At 48.9% G+C, this 21,067-nt stretch overlaps 1 protein-coding gene across 2 annotated transcripts in view; it reads left to right on the top strand.

The window, feature by feature from the left end:
- Positions 1-1,533: 1,533 nt before the first annotated feature.
- LHFPL4 (LHFPL tetraspan subfamily member 4) overlaps positions 1,534-21,067 on the top strand; it is a 79,213-nt gene continuing 59,679 nt past the window's right edge. Inside the window, exon 1 of one of the 2 annotated variants that reach the window (XM_048490086.1) lies at positions 1,534-2,313. In XM_048490086.1, coding sequence (XP_048346043.1) covers positions 1,908-2,313 — 406 coding nt within the window. In that variant the 5' untranslated portion in view covers positions 1,534-1,907. The remainder of the gene's footprint in view (positions 2,314-21,067) is intronic. The other variant, XM_048490085.1, reaches the window with a different exon arrangement.

Here is a 21,067-nt window from a genome sequence, read left to right as displayed (position 1 = left end):
AGTTTTATTCTTGGTACGAGCTCTCGTGTGCCTGCTCACCTCTTCATGCACATACACAGGATAAAACTTTGCAAGTCTTAAAGGTGCCACTGGACTCAAACTTTTTTCCACTGCTTCATAAGAACATAAGAACTAGCCAGCTGGATCAGACGAGAGTCCATCTAGTCCAGCACTCTGCTACTCGCAGTGGCCCGCCAGGTGCCTTTGGGAGCTCACATGCAGGAGGTGAAAGCAATGGCCTTCTGCTGCTGCTGCTGCTCCTGAGCACCTGGTCTGCTAAGGCATTTGCAATCTGAGATCAAGGAGGATCAAGATTGGTAGCCATAGATTGACGTCTCCTCCATAAATCTGTCCAAGCCCTTTTTAAAGCTATCCAGGTTAGTGGCCATCACCACCTCCTGTGGCAGCATATTCCAAACACCAGTCACACGTTGCGTGAAGAAGTGTTTCCTTTTATTAGACCTAATTCTTCCCCCCAGCATTTTCAACGAATGCCCCCTGGTTCTAGTACTGTGAGAAAGAGAGAAAAATTTCTCTCTGCCAACATTTTCTACCCCATGCATAATTTTATAGATTTTGTTGGACTTCATGTTGGACTTCAGTCCAACATGGCTACCTACCTGAATCTGGCTGCAGCTGTTCCGGGTCTCAGGTAGAAGAAGACGAGTCTGAATTTATACCCCACTTTTCTCAACCACAAAGAGTCTCAAAGAGGCTTACACATGTCTTCGTTTCCCCTTCCCACAACAGACGCCTTGTGAGGCAGGTGGGGCTGAGAGAGCCCAGCCTAACTCAGCTTCTGAAGCAAACTTTCTTTGCCTGGCCATAGTTGCTAGAGAAAAAAAACAGGGGGGACCCCACGTGTTCCCAGTGCAAGGAGATGCCTGCCAGAGCATGGTCTGCAAGTGTGAGAGAACTCATCTCATTCCACAGCTTTGTGCACCCATGGGTGGTTTGCTTTTGGAGGCACCAGCAGCGCGCCCAACATCAAGCTGGCTCGAGTAGTGCAGTTACTCATAAACTAGAATCTACAAGACTTAGGTTCAAATTCCCACTCAGCTCACCGGGTGACCTGGGGCCAGTGCGTTTCTTTTAGCCTAATCTACCTCACTGGGTTGTTGTGAGGATAACAATGGTGAATAGAGCCACGTGTGCCACCCTGAATGACTTGGAGGAAGGACGGGATGGATGCAGAGGATCCTCGGTGGCTATTCCAAAAGGCACTCCACGCCTACACTCATAAGTGCTCTTGTTCTTAGTTTGGGCTGCTATCTTCCAGGGCTGGTCCCGAGAGCCCAGCCTCAGGAAGGGATCGATCCTTCTCTAACTCATTCTTTGCAAGGGGAGGGGGGATTAGAGGGAAGGGAGAGGGGGGGCAGGGACCCAGTCTCGCTTCCATCCTCAGACGCATGCGGAAAGCCGCTCGCCTCCCTCTCCCCTGACCTGCACGCCCGGGCGCATGTGCGTGGCGATCCCTCCCGTCCCTCCCCGCCTCCCTCCCCTTTGGGTAGCTGCCCGGGCGCTTCCTCGCCACCTTCCCCCTCCCCACCCTCCCCCTCCCCTTTCTCGCCATCAGCTCGTGCCCGCGCCTCCCGCCGCGTGCCCGCGCTCCGGCCAGGCAGGAGCAAAGAGACGGCAGCCAAGATGGAGTCGCGGCTGGCGCGCCTGCAGCCGCAGCGGCAGGGAGCCGGCGAGCGCGTCTAGGGCCAGCCCTCCCCGCAGCCCCCCGCCCCATGGCCTGGCCCCTCGGCGGCCACCCGCTGGGCTCTCCCTCCGCCGGCGCCGCCGCGGGGCTCCCGAGGCCCCCAGCCGCGTGCCCGTGAGACGGTGGTGGTGCCGCCGCCCGTGCCGGTGCGCCCTTCGCTGCGTCTCTGCGGGGGGCTGCGCGCCCCGACCCGCCGGCCAGGATGCTGCCGTCGCAGGAGGCCTCCAAGCTGTACCATGACAACTACATGCGCAACTCGCGGGCCATCGGCGTGCTGTGGGCCATCTTCACCATCTGCTTCGCCATCATCAACGTGGTGGTCTTCATCCAGCCCTACTGGATCGGCGACAGCGTCAGCACGCCCAAGCCGGGCTACTTCGGCCTCTTCCAGTACTGCACGGGCGACGACGGCAGCAACCGCGAGATCAAGTGCCACGGCTCCTTCGCCGAGTTCGCCCACATCCCCTCGGGCGCCTTCAAGGCGGCCTCCTTCTTCGTGCTGCTCTCCATGGTGCTGATCCTGGGCTGCATCACCTGCTTCGCCCTCTTCTTCTTCTGCAACACGGCCACCGTCTACAAGATCTGCGCCTGGATGCAGCTGCTGGCAGGTAGGGCCGGCACCCCCCACTCCACCCCTTTTACAACCACTCCGGCGACCCCAGAACTAAAGAAGCAGGAAGGGGAATCCGGTTCAAGGAGGGAGGGAGAAGGAGCGGAGGAAGAGCGGCTGCTTAGGAGTCTATCCAGACCAGTTCACTCTGACATCTCATGTTTTGAAAGTGAGAACTGGTCGGGATAGACCCGAAGTTTGGATGGATGGGTTACTTTTCCAAATGGGAATGGCTGTGTTTACAGGGATGATTTTGTCTGTATGGCGAGGGGAGGGAATGCATGCACGGTGAACTGTACAGGCTGTGATGACTGAAACACTCTGAAGTAAGAGGAGGCCTCGAGAATGTGAACTCTCTCTTAGATCCCCGGGCACGTACGTGATGTCTTTATTGGCACCAGTTAGGGGCGGTGGAATGAACCCCGTAGAGTAACAGCTCCATAAGGTTGGTGACGGGATTGGGCAAGACAGGGCCAAATTGGTGCAAAACGAAAGGAGCAACAGCTTTCCCTGGGAAGAGAGGGGTAAGTTTGGAGGGATGGCTTTGCTATCTCGTGGAATGTTTGTGACTCCAGAGAGCCAGGAGGTTCAGTGAGGTGAGATATTGCTCTCCTTAATGGTGTCCCCAACGACTTCACCACGTGCATTTTGTTTTAATTTCGTGTGGGGTAGGGGGCTGGGGGGATGCCGGACCTGTCACATCCGTTCCTTTCTGACAAAATTGTTGAATTCCAAAGCTGCAAAAGACAATGGCTACATCTTACATCTGAAATGTTTTGAAAAGTGTTGTGACTTGAAACTGTTGCCTCTGTGTCCATTTTAAACTGATGTGTTCTGAAAGTGTCATGATTTTAAATCGAAATCTTCGCCACAGTTAGGCAGCTACCGTATGTCACCATGGAGGGACAAGAGAAACTTCTTCCTGGCTCTGTGATCCTGTCCAAGGTGCTGAAAGGCCTTACAGAGGACACATTGGGAACGGTGATTGATTGTAATTGTCTAGGAAGGGTGTGAAGCAGAATTGATTGGACTGCCAGACTTTGAGTCATCTCAGATAGACATGGAAAGACTTGCTGGTCTTAGACTCAATTCAGAAGACCTGGAGTCAGGTCTGAAGGAAAATGGAATGGATCGGGGGCTGGGTGAGGAAAAGGGCTCTCCCCAGCTGGGAAGGAATCTCAGTGGGCATATGATGGACGCAGAGGCCAAAGAATGCATTCCCTTTAGAACTGAGGACTATTCCCTCTCAAACAAGGCTAATGAAGTCTCTTAAGTCCTGCCTCTCACCACCACTCATTCTGACTTGTATCCATATCGTTGTGGCTCCATCCTGGCTGCCAGGCCTTGCCTAGGGGGAAAAGAGCCCAATCGGAAATGAGCCAGATTGCCAGTGTGTAACAGACTTCCCTCTGTGATACACCTCTGAAGATGCCGGCCACAGATGCAGGCGAAACGTTAGGAACAAGAACCACCAGACCATGGTCACACAGCCCGGAAAACCCACCACTACCAGATTGCCTAACTCAGCATGGAGGGAAGGGAGAGTGAATATCTTATGGGTAGGAAACTGACTGCTTAAAGAGAGGGTTGGAGGAGAGATTGGGGTCCGGGTGTCTACAGCTTGGCTAAAACTGGGGGAATGGGGCTCTGGTGGGTAGGGTCCCGGTCTGCTCCTTGTGGGGGGCAATTTTGAGGGAAGGGGAGGGGCATTCTCTTTAGTCTGCCCACCCAAGTGCCCCAGCACCCATGCCTTCAGTTAGTTCCTCTAAGGGGTTCTGAACAGACATGCAGATGAGAGTCAGTAAGTAAGGTGAATTGGTTACAGACCCATGGTCCCGTTCATTTATTTAAGGTGTTTGTTTTACCACCACTTCCCAAGTTCTCAAGATGGCTATACTTAGTGCTGTCTAGACAAAATAGAGAAGCAGCTGATCAGCACTGATCCCCTTCCCCCACTGTTTCAGGGAGGGGGGGATGTTGGAAGATGTTGCACCTGAAGACACACATTGAATAACTACTTCCTTTGTAAACAGAGAGGAGATCCTAGGCTCTTTCACACTAGCCCTTCCAGTTGTTATTCCTCTTTGAACTCGGAATAAACTTTGCTACAGTTTAAGGTACCCGCCCCTTCCCAGCTTCTGTGCCCCCTTTCTAAGGGGATCTCATCTGCTGTGATGAGAGGATTGGCCTGGAAATGTGACTAGAGGTCCTAGAGGAGAGAGGCGGCCTGCCTTGATGCCTTCTCCATAATAATGTTGTTCTGGTTGCCCTTGGTGGGCAGGGAGGAGACAATGTTGAAGTTAGAGCCCAGAGTGGCTTCCACATGGGGACTTCCTGTCCTGAAACCGCTTCTGGCAAAACAAACAGCATCCAGGTTCCCTGTAGATTCTTTCCAGCATCAGTTCAGGAAATAGAGGTATCCCAGATTGTTGTGGTAAATAGTCCAGAATAAAATGCTGCTGGGGAAAACGACTGATTCAGCTGCCTGTGAAGGAGCAGGGGAGGGCTGGGAACGGCTGTGGGTTTGGGAGAGGCATAGATCAGAGAATCAAAAGGTAAGGTGGCACACGAGCATCCCAGAAGTGCTGATTATGGTTCCTTTTCAGCCCATTAGCTGTCTTCTTACAACCAATTAAGAGATTAATGAGCCAATTCCAGTAAATAAAACCGTTTCACGACGAGATGATATTTACCCAGATATTTAATGAAGGTAACAGTTCCTCTTGGAAGTCAATTCATTGGGCGGGGGGGGGGGGTTGAGGGAGGGGGAAACGTTTTCTGGAGTGCATTACTGGAACTATCTCACACTGATTGTTTGCAATAATGACAGTGGTATTGAACAGTCATTTTACACAGCGCCGTTTTATTTTCAAGGAATTAGTCAACTAACCGCACTGATATAACTGGTTGATCAGTTAATTAGACAGATAATTGTAAGGAAAACACAGCCTGAGAATATTGGGGGCTGAGAATCTGCATCGCCTCTGTAGCGTATGCATAAATAAGGGAAAGGAAGGGTGAGAACAGGATGGTATGACTGTGGAGTTGGCAGCAGAAGGCAGAAATATTGATATAAATTAAGTCAAGACTGGGATAAATCAAAGTGATGGGGGGCGGAGACAAAACGATTACTCTTTTTACATGTGTATGTATTATGTGGCATCAAGTTGCTTCTGATCTGTCATGACCCTTGGAATGAATGAAGTCAAAACATCCTTTCATCAACAGCCTTTTTAAGATCTTGCAAGCAGAGGGCCGTGGCTTCCTTTATAGGGTCAATCTATCTCATACTCTTCCTCTTTTCCTCTTGTCATTTCAGCTTCTAGTTCAGACTTGATTTGATCTGGAACTCACTTGTTTCTCTCTCTCTCTCTCTTTTGGTCATCTGTGATGATTGCAAAACTGTCCTCCAACACCACTTTTAAAATGAATAAATTTTATTCTGTCAGATTTCTTCATTGTGCAATTTCCACAACCATGTATAGTAATGGGGGATACCACAGTGTGAATGATCTTGGTGTGAGTTATTTTGGTCTTAGCCACCAGTGACACGTCCTTACACACGAGAGTCTTTTCTAACTCCTTCATGGCTGCCAGTCTCAATCTCCTCCTAGTTTCTTGGCTGCAGTCTCCGTTTTGGCTGATAAACTCTTTTGTACCCTCTTTCACACATTCATATTCCACTCCAACACAACATGACAACACTGTCTGGTGACAGTGCATGAAAATTAGCTGGTTTTTGCATAAAGTTGCTCCATTAAACTAGGAATTGGGAACCAAAACCATCCACAAAGGTGGTTACTGACGCAGACTTTATCCAGCAAAAGCTGTGTTACCAAGGCAGGCTAAGTGCAGCTGCAACAGGTTAGGCACAGCAGACGGAACCACCACACCACAAAGTAGCTTTACTTTCAAGAAGACTTTATCTTAGGTGCAGGTATTTACAGTGTAGACAAATATCAGTGAACAATTGGACAGCATGCTCCGCAGAAACTCCCAAACTCCCTAGACCTGTGGTGGTGAACCTTCGGCACTCCAGATGTTATGGACTACAATTCCCATCAGCCCCTGCCAGCATGGCCAATTGGTCATGCTGGCAGGGGCTGATGGGAGTTGTGGTCCATAACATCTGGAGTGCCGAAGGTTCGCCACCACTGCCCTAGACCAGTGATGGTGAACCTTTTTGAGTCCGAGTGCCCAAACTGCAACCCAAACCCCACTTATTTATTGCAAAGTGCCAACCCGACAATTTAACCTGAATGCTGAGGTTTTAGTTTAGAAAAAACCAGTTGGCTCCCTCTTCCTCCGCCCCACCCACTTGACCAGGGGCCAGCCTGTCCCTCCAGCAAGTCCTGCGCACACAGCTCTGTGCCTCTTTAGCATCTCTGCCTCCTCTGCGCCCCCTTCAGGCAGCAGCCACCCAGAGCACAGGCACCAGGCCCGCCAGACAAGTCCTCCCTGCTCACCGCGGTGTGCGCACATCGTACTCAGTGGCAAAGGCCAGCCTAGATGTGTGTGTGTGTGTGTGGGGGGGTGATTTTCCGCCCCCACATGACGAACTCTGTGTGTGCGTGCCCACAGAGAGGGCTCCGAGTACCACCTCTGGCACCCGTGCCATAGGTTCGCCATCACTGCCCTAGACCCAGTACCAGTGAACAGGCTTTACATTTGTACATCTGTTATCCTATCACAGTGAAGGTCAGTGATCTGGTTTGTACTGGTTCTGCACAGTTACATCTGGCTTTTGACAGGTGCTTCATTTGAAAGGAGCTGTCAACTAGATCCCTTTGATCTGCCTGCTCACAAGATGCACACCACTTTTTCTATATTCCCTGACAGTTACATCCAAATCCCTACTCTTACTAACCGAGATGTGAAAGAGGGATGCAGAGGGACGTTGAAGGGATACGGGATGAAGTCTTGTACATACCCTGTTTCCCCGAATATAAGACATCCCCTAAAAATAAGACATAGTAGAGGTTTTGCGAAATATAAGGCATCTTCCAAAAGTAAGACATAGCAATGTTTTTGTTTGGAAGCATGCCCGACGAACAGAACACAGAAAAATAAGACATCCCCTGATATAGCGCATCTTTGGGAGCAAAAATTAATATAAGACACTGTCTTATATTCGGGGAAACACGGTATCCACCTTTTGCTTCAGTCTCAAAACGGCCCTCATGGAAAAAAACTAATCAGGAATTTAAATGACTTTTAAAAAAGAAGAAGAATGTGTATTGACAAAATGTACAACACTGAATACAAACTATGGATGTTGGAAAGGCGTCCTGTGCATTGTATCAAAATGAGAGTCCAAATGGCATAGCAGAGAAGTTGTAAGGATGTTGTATTTGGACGTGCACATTTTACAAGCAATTATTTCCCCGTCTGATTGCACAATCACAGTAATATCACAGCTATTTCACACACACGGTTGCTTTTTACACCTGCGCAACAGGAAGCCAGGATGAATCCTGTTTCAATCCCTTTCTTGAACAGATGAATACAAAAACAGAGACAGATGCATTTCCTATATGGTTGACACAAAACATATAACTTACGCTACTCCTTGCATGAACAGTTACAAACCACAGAAACCTTTCTTACAGCAGCTGCATTAAACCATTTAATTGCTGCATATTTAACCTTTCCCTTCCGCCAAGGAGTCTTGGGGTGACATACGTGGTTCTGCCCTCTTCCAGTTTATTCCCACAACAATCCCGCAAAGCAGGTTAGGCTAAGAGGAGGGGAAGCAGTTGTGGCTCAGTGATAGAGCATCTGCTTGGGATGTGGAATATCCCAGGTTCGATCCTCGGCATCTTCAGTTAAAAGGATCAGACAGTAGGTCTCGAATTGAGAAACTAAAACTGCGGTTCTTAGGAACATAAATTCTGTACCAGATTCCTTGCAGAGTTCTGTAGATATGCCACTGCAGAAAATGAAAGTCCCTATTAATTATGTGTGTGGAGGTGAGAAGTAGAGGATAGTGAATGAATGAGAATATTGTGGCTTCTTCTTCAAGGATCCCCAGGTGTTTGCACCTGATGTTGGTGGAGTGAGACAAGTTTTTTTCCCTACCAGGCAAAGGGATGCTGGGGCTGGGGAGGGATTCCTATATAGGACATTTCATTGGGGGTGACAAGCAAACCCCTTTCTACCCCATGCCACAATTCTGATCCAAATCCCCTCACTACATCAAATGAAAATTAAAAGCATCCGAAGGTCTGTTCACAAGTCAGCGGATGTTGTCTAGTGAAGCCCTGAGTATAAAGGAGATGTTCTAATTCCGATTAAGGAGCTGCAGTCATTCACTGGCTGTTGTGGGTTTTCTGGGCTATGTGACCACGGTCTGGTAGTTTTAGCTCCTAACATTTTGCCCGCATCCATGGCTGGCATCTTCAGAGGGATGTCACGGTAAGATGTGTTTCTCTTCATGCTACACTGTGGAGTGGTTTGTGTAAACAGTCTGGAGTGTTTTGTGAGCCATGGAGAGAAACACATCTTACTGTGACTTGTCTCTGAAGACGATAGTCATAGATGCAGGCAAAATGTTCAGAATGAAAACTCCCAGACCATGGCCGCGCAACCTGAAAAACCCACAACAACCAGTTAATTCTGGCCATGAAAGCTTTTGACAATACGCCATTGTTGTTCAGATGCTAAAGGGGACCCATGCCTTGCTTCATTTATGAAATTCCCAAAGACAGATAAGAGAGTTTGTGAGTAACATCTGTCCAAAGAAAGGAAAGAGTAACCAAAAGGCGCCTGTCTTTTACAGATGCACCATTTGGAATTCGCTGATCTGGATGGTCAGAAACTTAGCAGGTAAATTCTGGTTCGTTCTTGGATGGGAGATCAACAAGGAAGTCCGGGATTGCTCCATAGAGGAAGGCAATGGCAATCCACCTCTATTCATCACTTGCCTGGAAAACCTTAGAAGATTGCCATTAGCCAACTGCATACACACACTTCATTGAGAATTCTGATGAAGGGAAGGGAGAACGTAAGGATCTTTCAAGAAAGCCACCAAGAGTCCCAAAATTGCTTCAATTTGGGATTAAAGGATAGGATCCCATTCTTGAGTGAAATCCCGCGTCAAGACATCAGACGTTTCTGTTTGGAAACACTGCGATGTCTAATTAGTGGCTAACAAATCAGAGGAGGCTCTAATTAGCGCTTCCCAGACAGTCCAGCATGACTGTTTTCCCACACCCCCAAAGGAAGCCGAATCTAATTAAGAGGAAAGATGCTCTTCTCTTTCCAGCTGAAACCCAGCCATCTGCCCTTTCCGAAACCTCAGTCCCTTGGAAACGAGGGGGCAAACTGTGTTGGTTTGCAACAGCCAAAGAGTCTTGTGGCACCGCAAAGGGCAACAAATTTACAATGCAGTCCTACACAGAGTTGCTTTAGTCCAGTGGTGGTGAACCTTTGGCACTCCAGATGTTATGGACTACAATTCCCATCAGCCCCAATTGGCCATGCTGGCAGGGGCTGATGGGAATTGTAGTCCATAACATCTGGAGTGCCAAAGGTTCGCCACCACGGCTTTAGTCTAAGGCCATTGAAATCCATGGGTTTAGAATGGAGTAACTCTGTGTAGGATTGCCCAGTTGTAGCCCCTGCTTCCGTGTCAAACTCGCGGCCCTTCAGATGTTATGGACTACAGTTCCCATCATCCCTTGCCAGCATCATGATGGGAACTGTAGTCCATAACATCTGGAGGGCCGCGAGTTTGACACCTGTGGATTAGAAGGTGCCACAAATCTTTTTCAGAGCTGGAGCATTTCCCCCCCTTTCACTAACTCCCCCCTTTAAAAAATAATCTCTGTTCCTATTTTTCCAAGAGAGTAAATAAAAAAAATTCAACACAGAGACCTCTTCCGCACATGCAGAATAATGCACTTTCAATCCACTTTCACAATGGCTTGCGAGTGGATTTTGCTATTCCGCACAGTAAAATCCCGCTGCAAAGTGCATTGGAAGTGAATTGAAAGCACATTATTCGGCATGTGCGGAAGGGGCCACAGAGATGACTGCATGCCAAGTTCACTCCCAAATCCTGAGTCCTCTCCAGATGACCAGATGGGAAACCCAAAACCAGAGTCTTGTAAGAGTCAGAACCGTGGAGCCTTCCCTTTACCTGTCCCCATTCATGCCTGAGTAGCATGTTGCAAACCCTTGAGGACAAGCACATACGTGTACCAGGTAAAGGTGGATCCAGCGGCAGGCAGCAGTGAAAAAGGAGCAGCAATTTGACCATGGGAACGGGCATATCGTTTATACCTTGATGGTTATATTGTAAGCCCTCTTGAATCAAGAAAAAAGGCAAGATAGACATTATTTTTCTCTCAAGCTGCAACTGGGGTTCTTTCTCCCAAAGATTCCTGTTATATGCTTTCCAAGTAAGTGGTGGGAGTGTTCATAAAATGGTTAAACCCCCCCCCATTACATGTCCGACTTGCTCGAAACAATGCATGGAATGGAACAGCCGGAAAGTCAGCTCAGTCACCGAACTCACCCCATTAAAAAATCTATACCTACGTCACTGCAGGGATTTGGTGAATGAGAGGAAGGCGCTCTGCACATGATCAGAGGTGCTTTTCTTGCTTTCCGTGATCCAAGCTTAAATTCCGGTACTGAATGCTGATTTTTTGAGGCTCTGCTTTTCAAAAGGCCGTTAAAGGAGTTTCAGGAAGATGATCTGGTGTCATGTTTCACTAATGTTGCCTGGCGATTTGGAGGTGGAATCTGGGGAGGGTGGGGTTTGGAGAGAGGAGGGACCTCAGTGGGATCCAGTACCACAGAGTCCACCCTCCAAACCAGCCATTTTATCCAGGGGAACTGATTGGTCAGCCTTTGGGGCCCTGGAGTCAGAATTCTCAAGGGGCAAGAGTGCAAAAAGATGCCTGCCTCAAACAATGTGGGCTTGTTGTAATTCCCAGTAAGTACTGAGTTAGATGGGCCAAGAAAGTTAGATTTGGAGGTCTGGTTCAATCTCTAGTTAAAAAGATCAGGTAGCCGCAGGTGATCTGAAAGACATCTTCCTGAGACCCTGGAGAGCCACGGCCAGTCTAAACAGAAAGGATGCTGACTTTGATGGTCCAGTCATCTCTTTCAGGATAAGGCAGCTCCATTGGTCCATATTTACCTGACCCAGTGAAAGGTTTGTCTCTGTATTAAAGGGAAGGCTCCTCCCTCCCCTTCCCTTCCATGCTACCCCTCCCTCCCCTCCCCTTCCATTGCATGCCACTGCTCCCTCCCCTCCCTCTCCCTCTGCTAGGGTGGGTGGGCCATGTCCAGATGCCGGGTCTCCTCCCCCTCCCTCCCCTTCCCTTCCATGCTACCCCCCCCTCCCCTTCCCTTACATGCCACCGCTCCCTCCCCTCCCTCTCCCTCTGCTAGGGTGGGTGGGCCATGTCCAGATGCCGGGTCTCCTCCCCCTCCCTCCCCTTCGCTTGCATGCTACCCCTCCCTCCCCTTCCCTTACATGCCACCGCTCCCTCCCCTCCCTCTCCCTCTGCTAGGGTGGGTGGGCCATGTCCAGATGCCTGGTCTCCTTCCCTCCCTCCCCTTCCCTTGCATGCTTCCCCTCCCTCCCTCCCTTGCATGCCACACTTTCCTCCCTCCCTCCCTCCCTCCCACCCCTTCCCTTGCATGTCACCCCTCCCTCCCCTCCCTCTTCCTCTGCTAGGGTGGGTGGGCCATGTCCAGGTGCCAGGTCTCTTCCCCCTCCCTCTCCTTTCCTTCCATGCCACCCACCCACCCCTCCCCTCTCCTACCTTGAAGAAATGCTGTAACCTCCAGTTGAGTCATGCTTAAAGTACCATTGAAATCAATAAAATGTGTCTACGGATTGATTTCAGTAAGACTTAAATGTGTCTTACTTTTTCCAGGTTGGGGTCAATGGATGCAACCCTGTGGCTGCTTGACCTGGGAATATGTCCACTTGAACTCTGCGGAGCATACTATTGGTTGGTGTGTCACTTTGTTGCGGGGAGGGTCCGTAAGTCAGTAGTGAAACATGTCCTTTGTCTACAGAAGACCCCAGATTCGATCCCTTAGTCCAGTGGTGGCAAACCTATGGCACGGTGGCACTCAGAGCCCTCTCTGTGGGCACACGCAAACAGAATCGCGCGCGCGCACACACACACACACACACACCCCCACACCCACCCCCTCTAGGCTGGCCTGGGCCGCTGGGCTCAATTATTAGCATTAAACCTAAGAGTTTTGGGGAAGCAGTATAGGTAACCCTGTTAAGAGCTGTTAAACCCCACTGATTTTCATGTGAAGAACTAAAGACCCTGGAGAACTAAAGACCCTATTACCCATCTCCTCCCACTTATGACTGTATGACTATAGCCTGTGCTGACATTTTATTTTATTTTATTTTATGATTTTACATTTTATGTTTTCATTACTACTGATTGTTTCCTGATTGCTTACTAGACCTATATGACAATCATTAAGTGCTGTACCTTATGATTAAGTGCTGTACCTTATGATTCTTGACAAATGTATTTTTCTTTTATGTACACTGAGAGCATATGCACCGGAGACAAATTCCTTGTGTGTCCAATCACACTTGGCCAATAAAGATTCTATTCTATTCTATTCTATTCTAAAGCGCGATCCTTTACCTGGGAGTAAGCTTGGTTGCTGGCAATGGGGCTTGCTTCTGAGTAAACCCTCTTAGGGTTGTGATTCACCCGTTGGAAGTGTTGCACGGTTGCTTCAAAGCAAAGCCACCGACTACCACCAAGCTTACTCCCAAGTAACGCACACCTCAGAGCCAACCGTTTTTTCTAAACTAAAACCTCAGTATTCAGGTTAAATTGCTGTGTTGGCACCTTGCAATAGATGTGGGTTTTGGGTTGCAATTTGGGCACTTGGACTCGAAAAGGTTCGCTATCACTGCCTTAGTCTGATCCAGAAGAGCTCTTGCTTTGCTTTTGTTTATTTATGTTATTTGTAGTCCATCTTTCTCGCAGGGTCTCAAGGCAGGCTACATAGAGTGAGTCAGAGCAGTCAACAGAGTGGGACTCTGAATAACCAACGTATTAGGGTTTCAGAAGCCGGAAAGCATGGCATAAGTATCCGCATGACAGATTAAACAGTACAGAAATTACATAATAGAATCCTGCTTACAATAAGCTCTCCACAGTAGCGCAGACCACAGTCCCTAATCATTTATCCAAGCAAGCTTATAAATCACTTAGTATAGTAGTGCAACCTTATTACCTCTGCAGGAAAGTCCTTTGGAATCGCTCACTTTTGCACAGTTTGCAGAAAGTGGAAGTTTTCCTGACCTCCTCGGTCAGGCCATTCCAGGAGCCACAACAGAGAAAGCACGTGTATGGGCAGTTGTTGATTTTTCCACATTTGCAGGCTGTCCCTTGCAGAAGTCCCAGCTGACTTGAGCCTAGTTGTCATGGTGGAATGTAGGGAGAGAGCCGGTCCTGCAAATAAGACGGGTCAAGGCCATGAAGGGCTCTGTAGGTTATGTATTTCCAATAGCAAAACTTTCAGTCTGATCCATGAAGAATGAGTTGTACCAGCTCAACGAACTCTGATACCTACTTCTGTCTCCAGATGGCTGAACACCATGGCACGATAATAAATCCAGCAAGTGCAACAGAAGAAGAGAGAAGAGTTTGGATTTAGAAGAAGAAGAAGAAGAGTTTGGATTTATATCCCCCCTTTCTCTCCTGCAGGAGACTCAAAGGGGCTTACAATCTCCTTGCCCTTCCCCCCTCACAACAAACACCCTGTGAGGTAGGTGGGGCTGAGAGAGCTCCAAGAAGCTGTGACGCCAGCTGGCATGTGTGGGAGTGCACAGGCTAATCTGAATTCCCCAGATAAGCCTCCACAGCTCAGGCGGCAGAGCTGGGAATCAAACCCGGTTCCTCCAGATTAGATACACGAGCTCTTAACCTCAACCTCTCTGTTGTATTTTAAACTCATGCCAATAAAAGGTTGATGATGATGGTGATGATGATACATGAGCTCTTAACCTCCTATGCCACTGCTGCTCCATTTACACCCCCCTTTCTGTCCTGTAAAAAGACTCAAGGTGGCTTACGAGCTCCTTTCCCTTCCTCTCCCCACAACAGACACCTTGTGAGGTAGGTGGGGCTGAGAGAGTCCTGAGAGAATCGTGACTAGCCCAAGGTCACCCAGCAGGAATGTAGGAGTGTGGAAACACATCTGGTTCACGAGATAAGCCTCCGCCACTCACGTGGAGGAGTGAGGAATCAAACCTGGTTATCCAGATTAGGATCCACCTGCTCTTAACCACTACACCACACTGGCTCTCGGAGAGTCTTGGCCTTTGTCTGCACTCAGACAAAGGCCATCAGCTAAAGCTAAGCAGAGCCCTCTCCATCCCATAACCTGGCCTGAAGCCAGGATGAAAAGGGTGTAGAGCAGATGAATTGGGAGTCATTACCCCTCCCTCAATTACTCTGCCCAGAAAAGGTAGGTTAGCGGCCATGTGATAACTGGCTACACTATTTTTCTGTAGGGATGATGGCTGGCAGACATCAGAGCAGACAAGCAGGAGGCTTTGGAGGGTTGGAGACAGGGGCCAAGGAGTAAATGAGCCAGTGAATCTGAAGAGACTGAGCAGCTTTCTGGAGGTTTGGATTCCATTTCCATCACCTTCGCCCCGTGGCTTCCTGTGCGCTTTGGTGGTGGAGCTCAGGTGTCTTTCTCACCCGTTGGTTTTCCTTCATCAAATATTTCAAACTCATGCTAATTTCTTGACTTACGTGGTCTTCCTTTTAATGTTTGGACACTTTTTAAATTTAAATTTTATTTTTACCAAGAAAAAAAAGAAAAAGAGAGAAGTAGGGGGAAAACACAAAAAGAGTAGTCATTACAAAATTTCAAAACCAACAAGAACAAGAGTTTGGATTTATGCCCCACCTTTCTCTCCAGTAGGGAGACTCAGGGCGACTTAAAAACTCCTTTCCCTTCCTCTCCCCACCACAGCTGTCACCTTGTGAGGTAGGTGGGGCTGAGAGAGTTCTGAGAGAACTGTGACTAGCCCAAGGCCACCCAGCAGGAATGTAGGAGTGGGGAAACAAATCTGGTTCACTAGATAAGAGTCCACCACTCAGGTGGAAGAGTGCAGAATCAAACGCAGTTCTCCAGATTAGAGTCCACCTGCTCTTAACCACTACACCACACGCGCTCTCAAACAAAATGAGAGAAACTATTTTTAACTTTATCATTCCATGGCGTTATAAACAAAGCCCATCTTTCTGCAAACTTATCAGCCCTTACATTTTCTTGAGCTGTTCTTCTCCTTGAAGAGGCCATTTTAGATACGGGAGCAATTTCCCATACTCTTATAACACTGTCATTAACATGAGGGGTGACAGAGGATTTCCAGTAATCTTGCACTGGTTAACAAGCTTGAAATAAGTTCTCTATCTGAGGCAGACACACCACATTTATCATACTAACACAACCGCAAGATCAAATGGTAAATTGTGGCCCATTAACTCTGAAAAATAAGTCTGGGGCCAAAAACATGCCCGACTTGAGTGACATCTCCAACATAAGTCTTGGTATCCAGGGTATAGACAAGACAATCTGTTGCCAGCCCTATGAAGTTTTTACAAAGGTTTCTCTCAAGTCAGCTGACCAACTCCCTTCATCCGCCAGCCAGGGCTGGAGTCCACAGGGAGAGAATTTGTTACGGTTAGAAGCTTCGAGATGCCTCACTAGTTGCTACAACTCTAAACTCCTGTTATTAGGAAGAGAGCATGTCTGGATCTGTGTGTGGCCTCTCCCGTGGCTTTCACGCGCACAGACAAATCAGAAAATGCTTGAAACGAAAGGAAGTCTGCCAAACACATTTGCAAAAAGCATTTGGAGGGGCTCTGGGAAGTTGCCTTCACCAAAACGTGGGCCCCGGGAATGCCGTGGATTTGCAGCTGAAGATCAGTCATAAAATGTGAGTTTCTGCCCACACACTCTGCTACAGCTGGAGAGGGAGGAACAGAATGCCTAGCAGCTTATGGGGAATTTTTGCTAAACATTGGGAGTGCGTCTGTGTTACAGACTTCAGCTATTTTTAGTAACCCTGAACCCTGGAAATTGTGGTTCTATGAGGCAGCAGGGCAGTGGTGGGATCCAAAAAATTTAGTGACAGGTTCCCATAGTGGTGGGATTCAAACTGTGGCGTAGCACCAATGGGGCTGGGAAGGCCACGATGGGGGTGTGGCCGGACATTCCGGGGGCGGGGCATTCCTAAGCGGGGCTGTGGCAAGGACACAGCTGCTGCGCCGGTCCTTGGGCGGGAAACGAATGCACGCAGGCGCAGGCTGCCACGCACGCCAGTGCACCTCCTGCTAGACTGCTTCAAGTTCTTCGTGCTACTGCTGAGAGGAGGGCGTAAGTAAGGCAAAAATCACGTGGCAAAATCTCCAATTAGTAACTCCCTCTCGGCACACACAAATAATTAGTAACCTACTCTCGGGAACCTGTGAGAACCTGCTGGATCCCACCTCTGCAGCAGGGGCTGGGATCCTCAACAGAAATTCTTGACACTTTATTGGATTTCAGTTCCAAGGCTGGGTTGCCAAATGATCCCAGGCTTTGGTTCGGAAATTTAAGTTCTGGGATTTCCTTTCTGGGCCCTAAAGGGTGGGTAGATATCTCAGGACCATTTGCTTGCCCACACACAAGAAGATGGCTTCTTTTAGGACTTATATGTGTGCTATTTTGTAGTAAAGCTGGATCTGGGCGGGGGGCAAGGGAGCACCTGCCCTAGGTAGCATGCAGAGGGGGCAGGAGGAACAGCAGATATTATAAAGAAAAAAATATGTATATAATATATGGGGGTCATCAATTTGCACTTTTGCCTTCCTTTAAAAAAAAGATCCAATCCTGGCTTGGGGCAGCTGCTGTAAATAAGGCAATAAGCTCAACGGCATCTTACATCTATTGCATCATTCATTTTTGTGTTACTTTCATTTTTAAACCAATTTTTATGTGTGCGAGTCCATTTCTTTAAAGCCAGATAATTACGACCCTGTATATTCACAGATACAGTTCCAAATGGGTTATGAAATTATAGGTATTCAATGTGATGTCGCTGGGCCCTGTCTCATGAGACAACCTGACCCCACGTATAACAGAAATTAGGGTACTTTGAAGCCTTGGCCATTAAAATACGGTCCTGTGTAGAGCTGCTCTAGCCTAAGGAGCAGCAGTGGCGTAGGAGGTTAAGAGGTCATGTATCTAATCTGGAGGAACCGGGTTTGATTCTCCGCTCTGCCGCCTGAGCTGTGGAGGCTTATCTGGAGAATTCAGATTAGCCTGTGCACTCCCACACACGCCAGCTGGGTGACCTTGGGCTAGTCACAGTTCTTCGGAGCTCTCTCAGCCCCACCTGCCTCACAGGGTGTTTGTTGTGAGGGGGGAAGGGCAAGGAGATTGTCAGCCCCTTTGAGTCTCCTACAGGAGAGAAAGGGGAGATATAAATTCAAACTCCTTTTCTTCTTCTTCTTCTTCTTCTTCTTCTTCTTCTTCTTCTTCTTCTTCTTCTTCTTCTTCTTCTTCTTCGTACATGGATTTCAGTGGGCTTAGACTGCAGCAACTCTGCACAGACTTGCACTATCAATTGGTAGGTCCCCAGCCCTTACCTGGAGGTTGGGAACCTCATCCCTCCCCATTGTCCCACTTCCATCCTTTCCTTGGTTCTGTCCTCCCAACAACCCTGTGAGGCAGATGGGTTAAATTGAAATAAAATGTGACTAAGCCAAGGTCGCCCAGCAAAAGTCATGGTGGAGTGGTGAATTGCACCCAGCTCTCCTTCCTCTTTGTCTAACTCTTACACCTAATTGGCCTTCTGCACCATTGGGCAGACTTTATTCTCTTGTCCTGTTTATGGAAAGGGGCTGCTTGAGGCAGAGAAGAGGGGGGAGGTCAGGCATTTTGTTCCACTGCAGACTGGAAGAATGTGATCAATGTGACCAGCAACTGGGCCTCAGAAGAGGGGATGGGTGGGGCCAGCCTGCTAAAGATGCCAGCATAGATGTCTCAGGTTTTCCTTTGATGCTGCTGCGCTTGCAATTGGCACGACTTCCTAATGTGGCTGATGGATCGCAGCCACCGGAGAGGGAATTCAGGGAGGGGGAGAAGGAGCGACACTCCCAAAACTGGCATGAAATTCTCCAGACAAACCCAACAGCCCCAGCTCTGGGTTAGCGCAAAGCCTTCACCAGCCTGTGCCTGGGCTATATTCCCAGCAGCTGCTTCAACAAAGAAGTGGGGGGTGGGAAATAGAGGCATGTTGCCCCCCGGGGAAGCAAGAGTGGGGAGCAGAGAGGAAAAAGGGGAGCTGCCATGTGGCAGACTTTTCAAATGTTGCCATTGCTGTCAGAAAGGGGCTTTCCCGTCTTTGGACCCCAAAAGACACCACAGACTCATCTTCCTGTTTCCATGAGAATTCAGAGCAAACTCTTGGGCAGGAGCAACGAGAGGTGCTTGAAACAGTATTTGCTGTTTGCCAACTGCCTCCTGGCTGCCTTTGCAACTACCTCTGCTTGTCAGAGCGCCCACTCAAAACACTGTGTGTGAAGTCCTTTGCCCTCATCACAGCAGTCCCAGGTGCACAAGGGGGTCCCACCAGAGGGACTGCTCCAAGCAACTTCTCCCAGGGCGAAGGCCGACACAGTTTATAAGGGAACGTGAAGGGTTAATGGACAGAATGCATGAAACACTCTTGAGAGGGCAACAGCAGGAGGCTGCGGAGGGAAAATTACCTCAGGAAATGGAAGTGCACCCAACACAGGAGGAGGGCGCGTCAAAGAACTGTTCAGCTCTTCCTTTTCCTCAATCTCCTCTTGTGAGGGAAATGGTGCTCAACGTGGCAGAAACAAAACGTGTAATAAGGGAAGGGAGTTGCAGCCTAGGATCAGCAAAGGGGTGGTACATGGACACCTAGCCTCTTTAAATAAAATGAAATCCTCAGGGCCAGACGAATTGTTGGTCTGGAAACCAAGTCCTATGAGGAAAAAGTTGAAGGAGCTGGATATGTTTTGTCTGAAGAGGAAGTATATGATCACCAGATCCTCTGAAGATGCCAGCCACAGATGCAGGCGAAACGTCAGGAGAGAATGCTGCTAGAACATGGCCATACAGCCCGGAAACCACACAGCACCCTATATGATAACCATCTTCAATTACTTCAGTGGCTACCATAATGTCATGATCAGCTCCTGTTTGATCCTGTGATGTCTCCTGTCTCTTGCCTGGGATGTGGGAACCTTTCTTATTCCTCTTCCCTTCTGTGCTTACGTGTTTTTTTTCCACTTTGCTTCTCAGGCAATGTCTTATCAGCTCATTAGACACCTGCTATTGTAGTTCTGTTCGTATCATGGAACGTAGGTTGTTTTGACCCTGAGGGATGCTTCTTCATCTCTGGACCGTAGGACTGGAAGGATACCATCCCACCCTTGGGAACTGGGAGTCAGAGATGTGGTGACTTGACCTGGGGGGGTGACGTGGGGTATCATGGAGGCTGCATTGCTGGCAATGCTTAGTTCTGGCAATAGAAGTCTGAATGCTTGTCCCTGATGCTGTTTCATAACAAAGAAATCAACGGAATATGGTCTTGTTATTGAACCGTCCAGGGGCACAACACATATTGGTTTCTGTGGCTGCAGAAGGCCAGACCAGAACCAACAGGTTGAAATTAAATCAAAAGAATTTTTGGCTGAACCTTAGAAAGAACTTCCTGAAACCTAGAACAGTTCCTTGGTGGTACAGGCTTCCTCAGAAGGAGCTGGGGTCCTCTTCTCCTTTGGAGGTGTCTAAGCAGAAGCCCAGTGGCCATTTGACACCAATGCTGATTCTGTAAACTTACACAGATTGTGAGCAGGAGGGCAGGAAGGGTTGCATCGGTGTTCCTTCGCTCTTACTTCACCAGTGGGCGGAGGAGAGCAGAGGCGTAGCTGGGCTGCGCAGTCTGTATTTTCCACCCCCCATGGCCCCCCGTGGCACCCCCCCTTTCCCCCCTTCCCCAACTTACCTTAGTTCCTTTCCCTTTCCTAGAACTTTTTCAGGCTGAAAAAAAGGCCTGTTCACAGTTCAGGCTTAAAAATGGCCTGATGGGAACTATACTTCCCAGGAGACCTTGTTAGCCCCAAGGTCTCCTGGGAACTGTAGTTCCTCAGGCCATTTTTACTGCGAACAGGCCTTTTGCAGCCTGAAAAAGTTCTCAAAAAGGAAAGGAACTAAGGTAAGTGTGGGAAGGGGGGAAGGAGGGCGCCGCAGGGAGTGGTGAGGGAAAGGGGGAGGGGCCTCAGGGAGATTTTCTGCACCCTCCAGGTGTGCGCCTGGTGCACGGTGCACCCCCCATCCCCTTGTAGCTTCGCCACTGGTGGAATAGCAAAATCCACTTTCAAACAATTGTGAAAATGGATTGAATGTGCATTATTCTACATGTGCGGAAGGGGCCTCAGATAAGATGAAAGGGCAGGCAGGATGGAGGGTCAGGCAAGGGATGAGAGTAGCCCAGACAGTGGCTCAGGTGGCTTGCCCTGGCCCCAGGTTGCTGTTCCCTGGAGGGGTTCCAAGCCCTCCCTGCTCCTGTGTATTTGGGTTTGCCAAAGAGGTGTGCAATCCAAGCCTTGCGTTTCCAGGGGAACCAAGTGCTGCACTTGGAAGGGGAAGAAGGCCAGAGCGTAATGGCTTTCATTTCTTTTAGCATGTGATTCAGAAGTTGTTTACTTGGC

Source organism: Sphaerodactylus townsendi, linkage group LG03, assembly GCF_021028975.2.
Source record: "Sphaerodactylus townsendi isolate TG3544 linkage group LG03, MPM_Stown_v2.3, whole genome shotgun sequence".
Classification (NCBI taxonomy): Eukaryota; Metazoa; Chordata; class Lepidosauria; order Squamata; family Sphaerodactylidae; genus Sphaerodactylus; species Sphaerodactylus townsendi.
The sequence above is the reverse complement of the archived record's forward strand: the minus strand, read 5'-3'. Positions and strand labels throughout refer to the sequence as shown.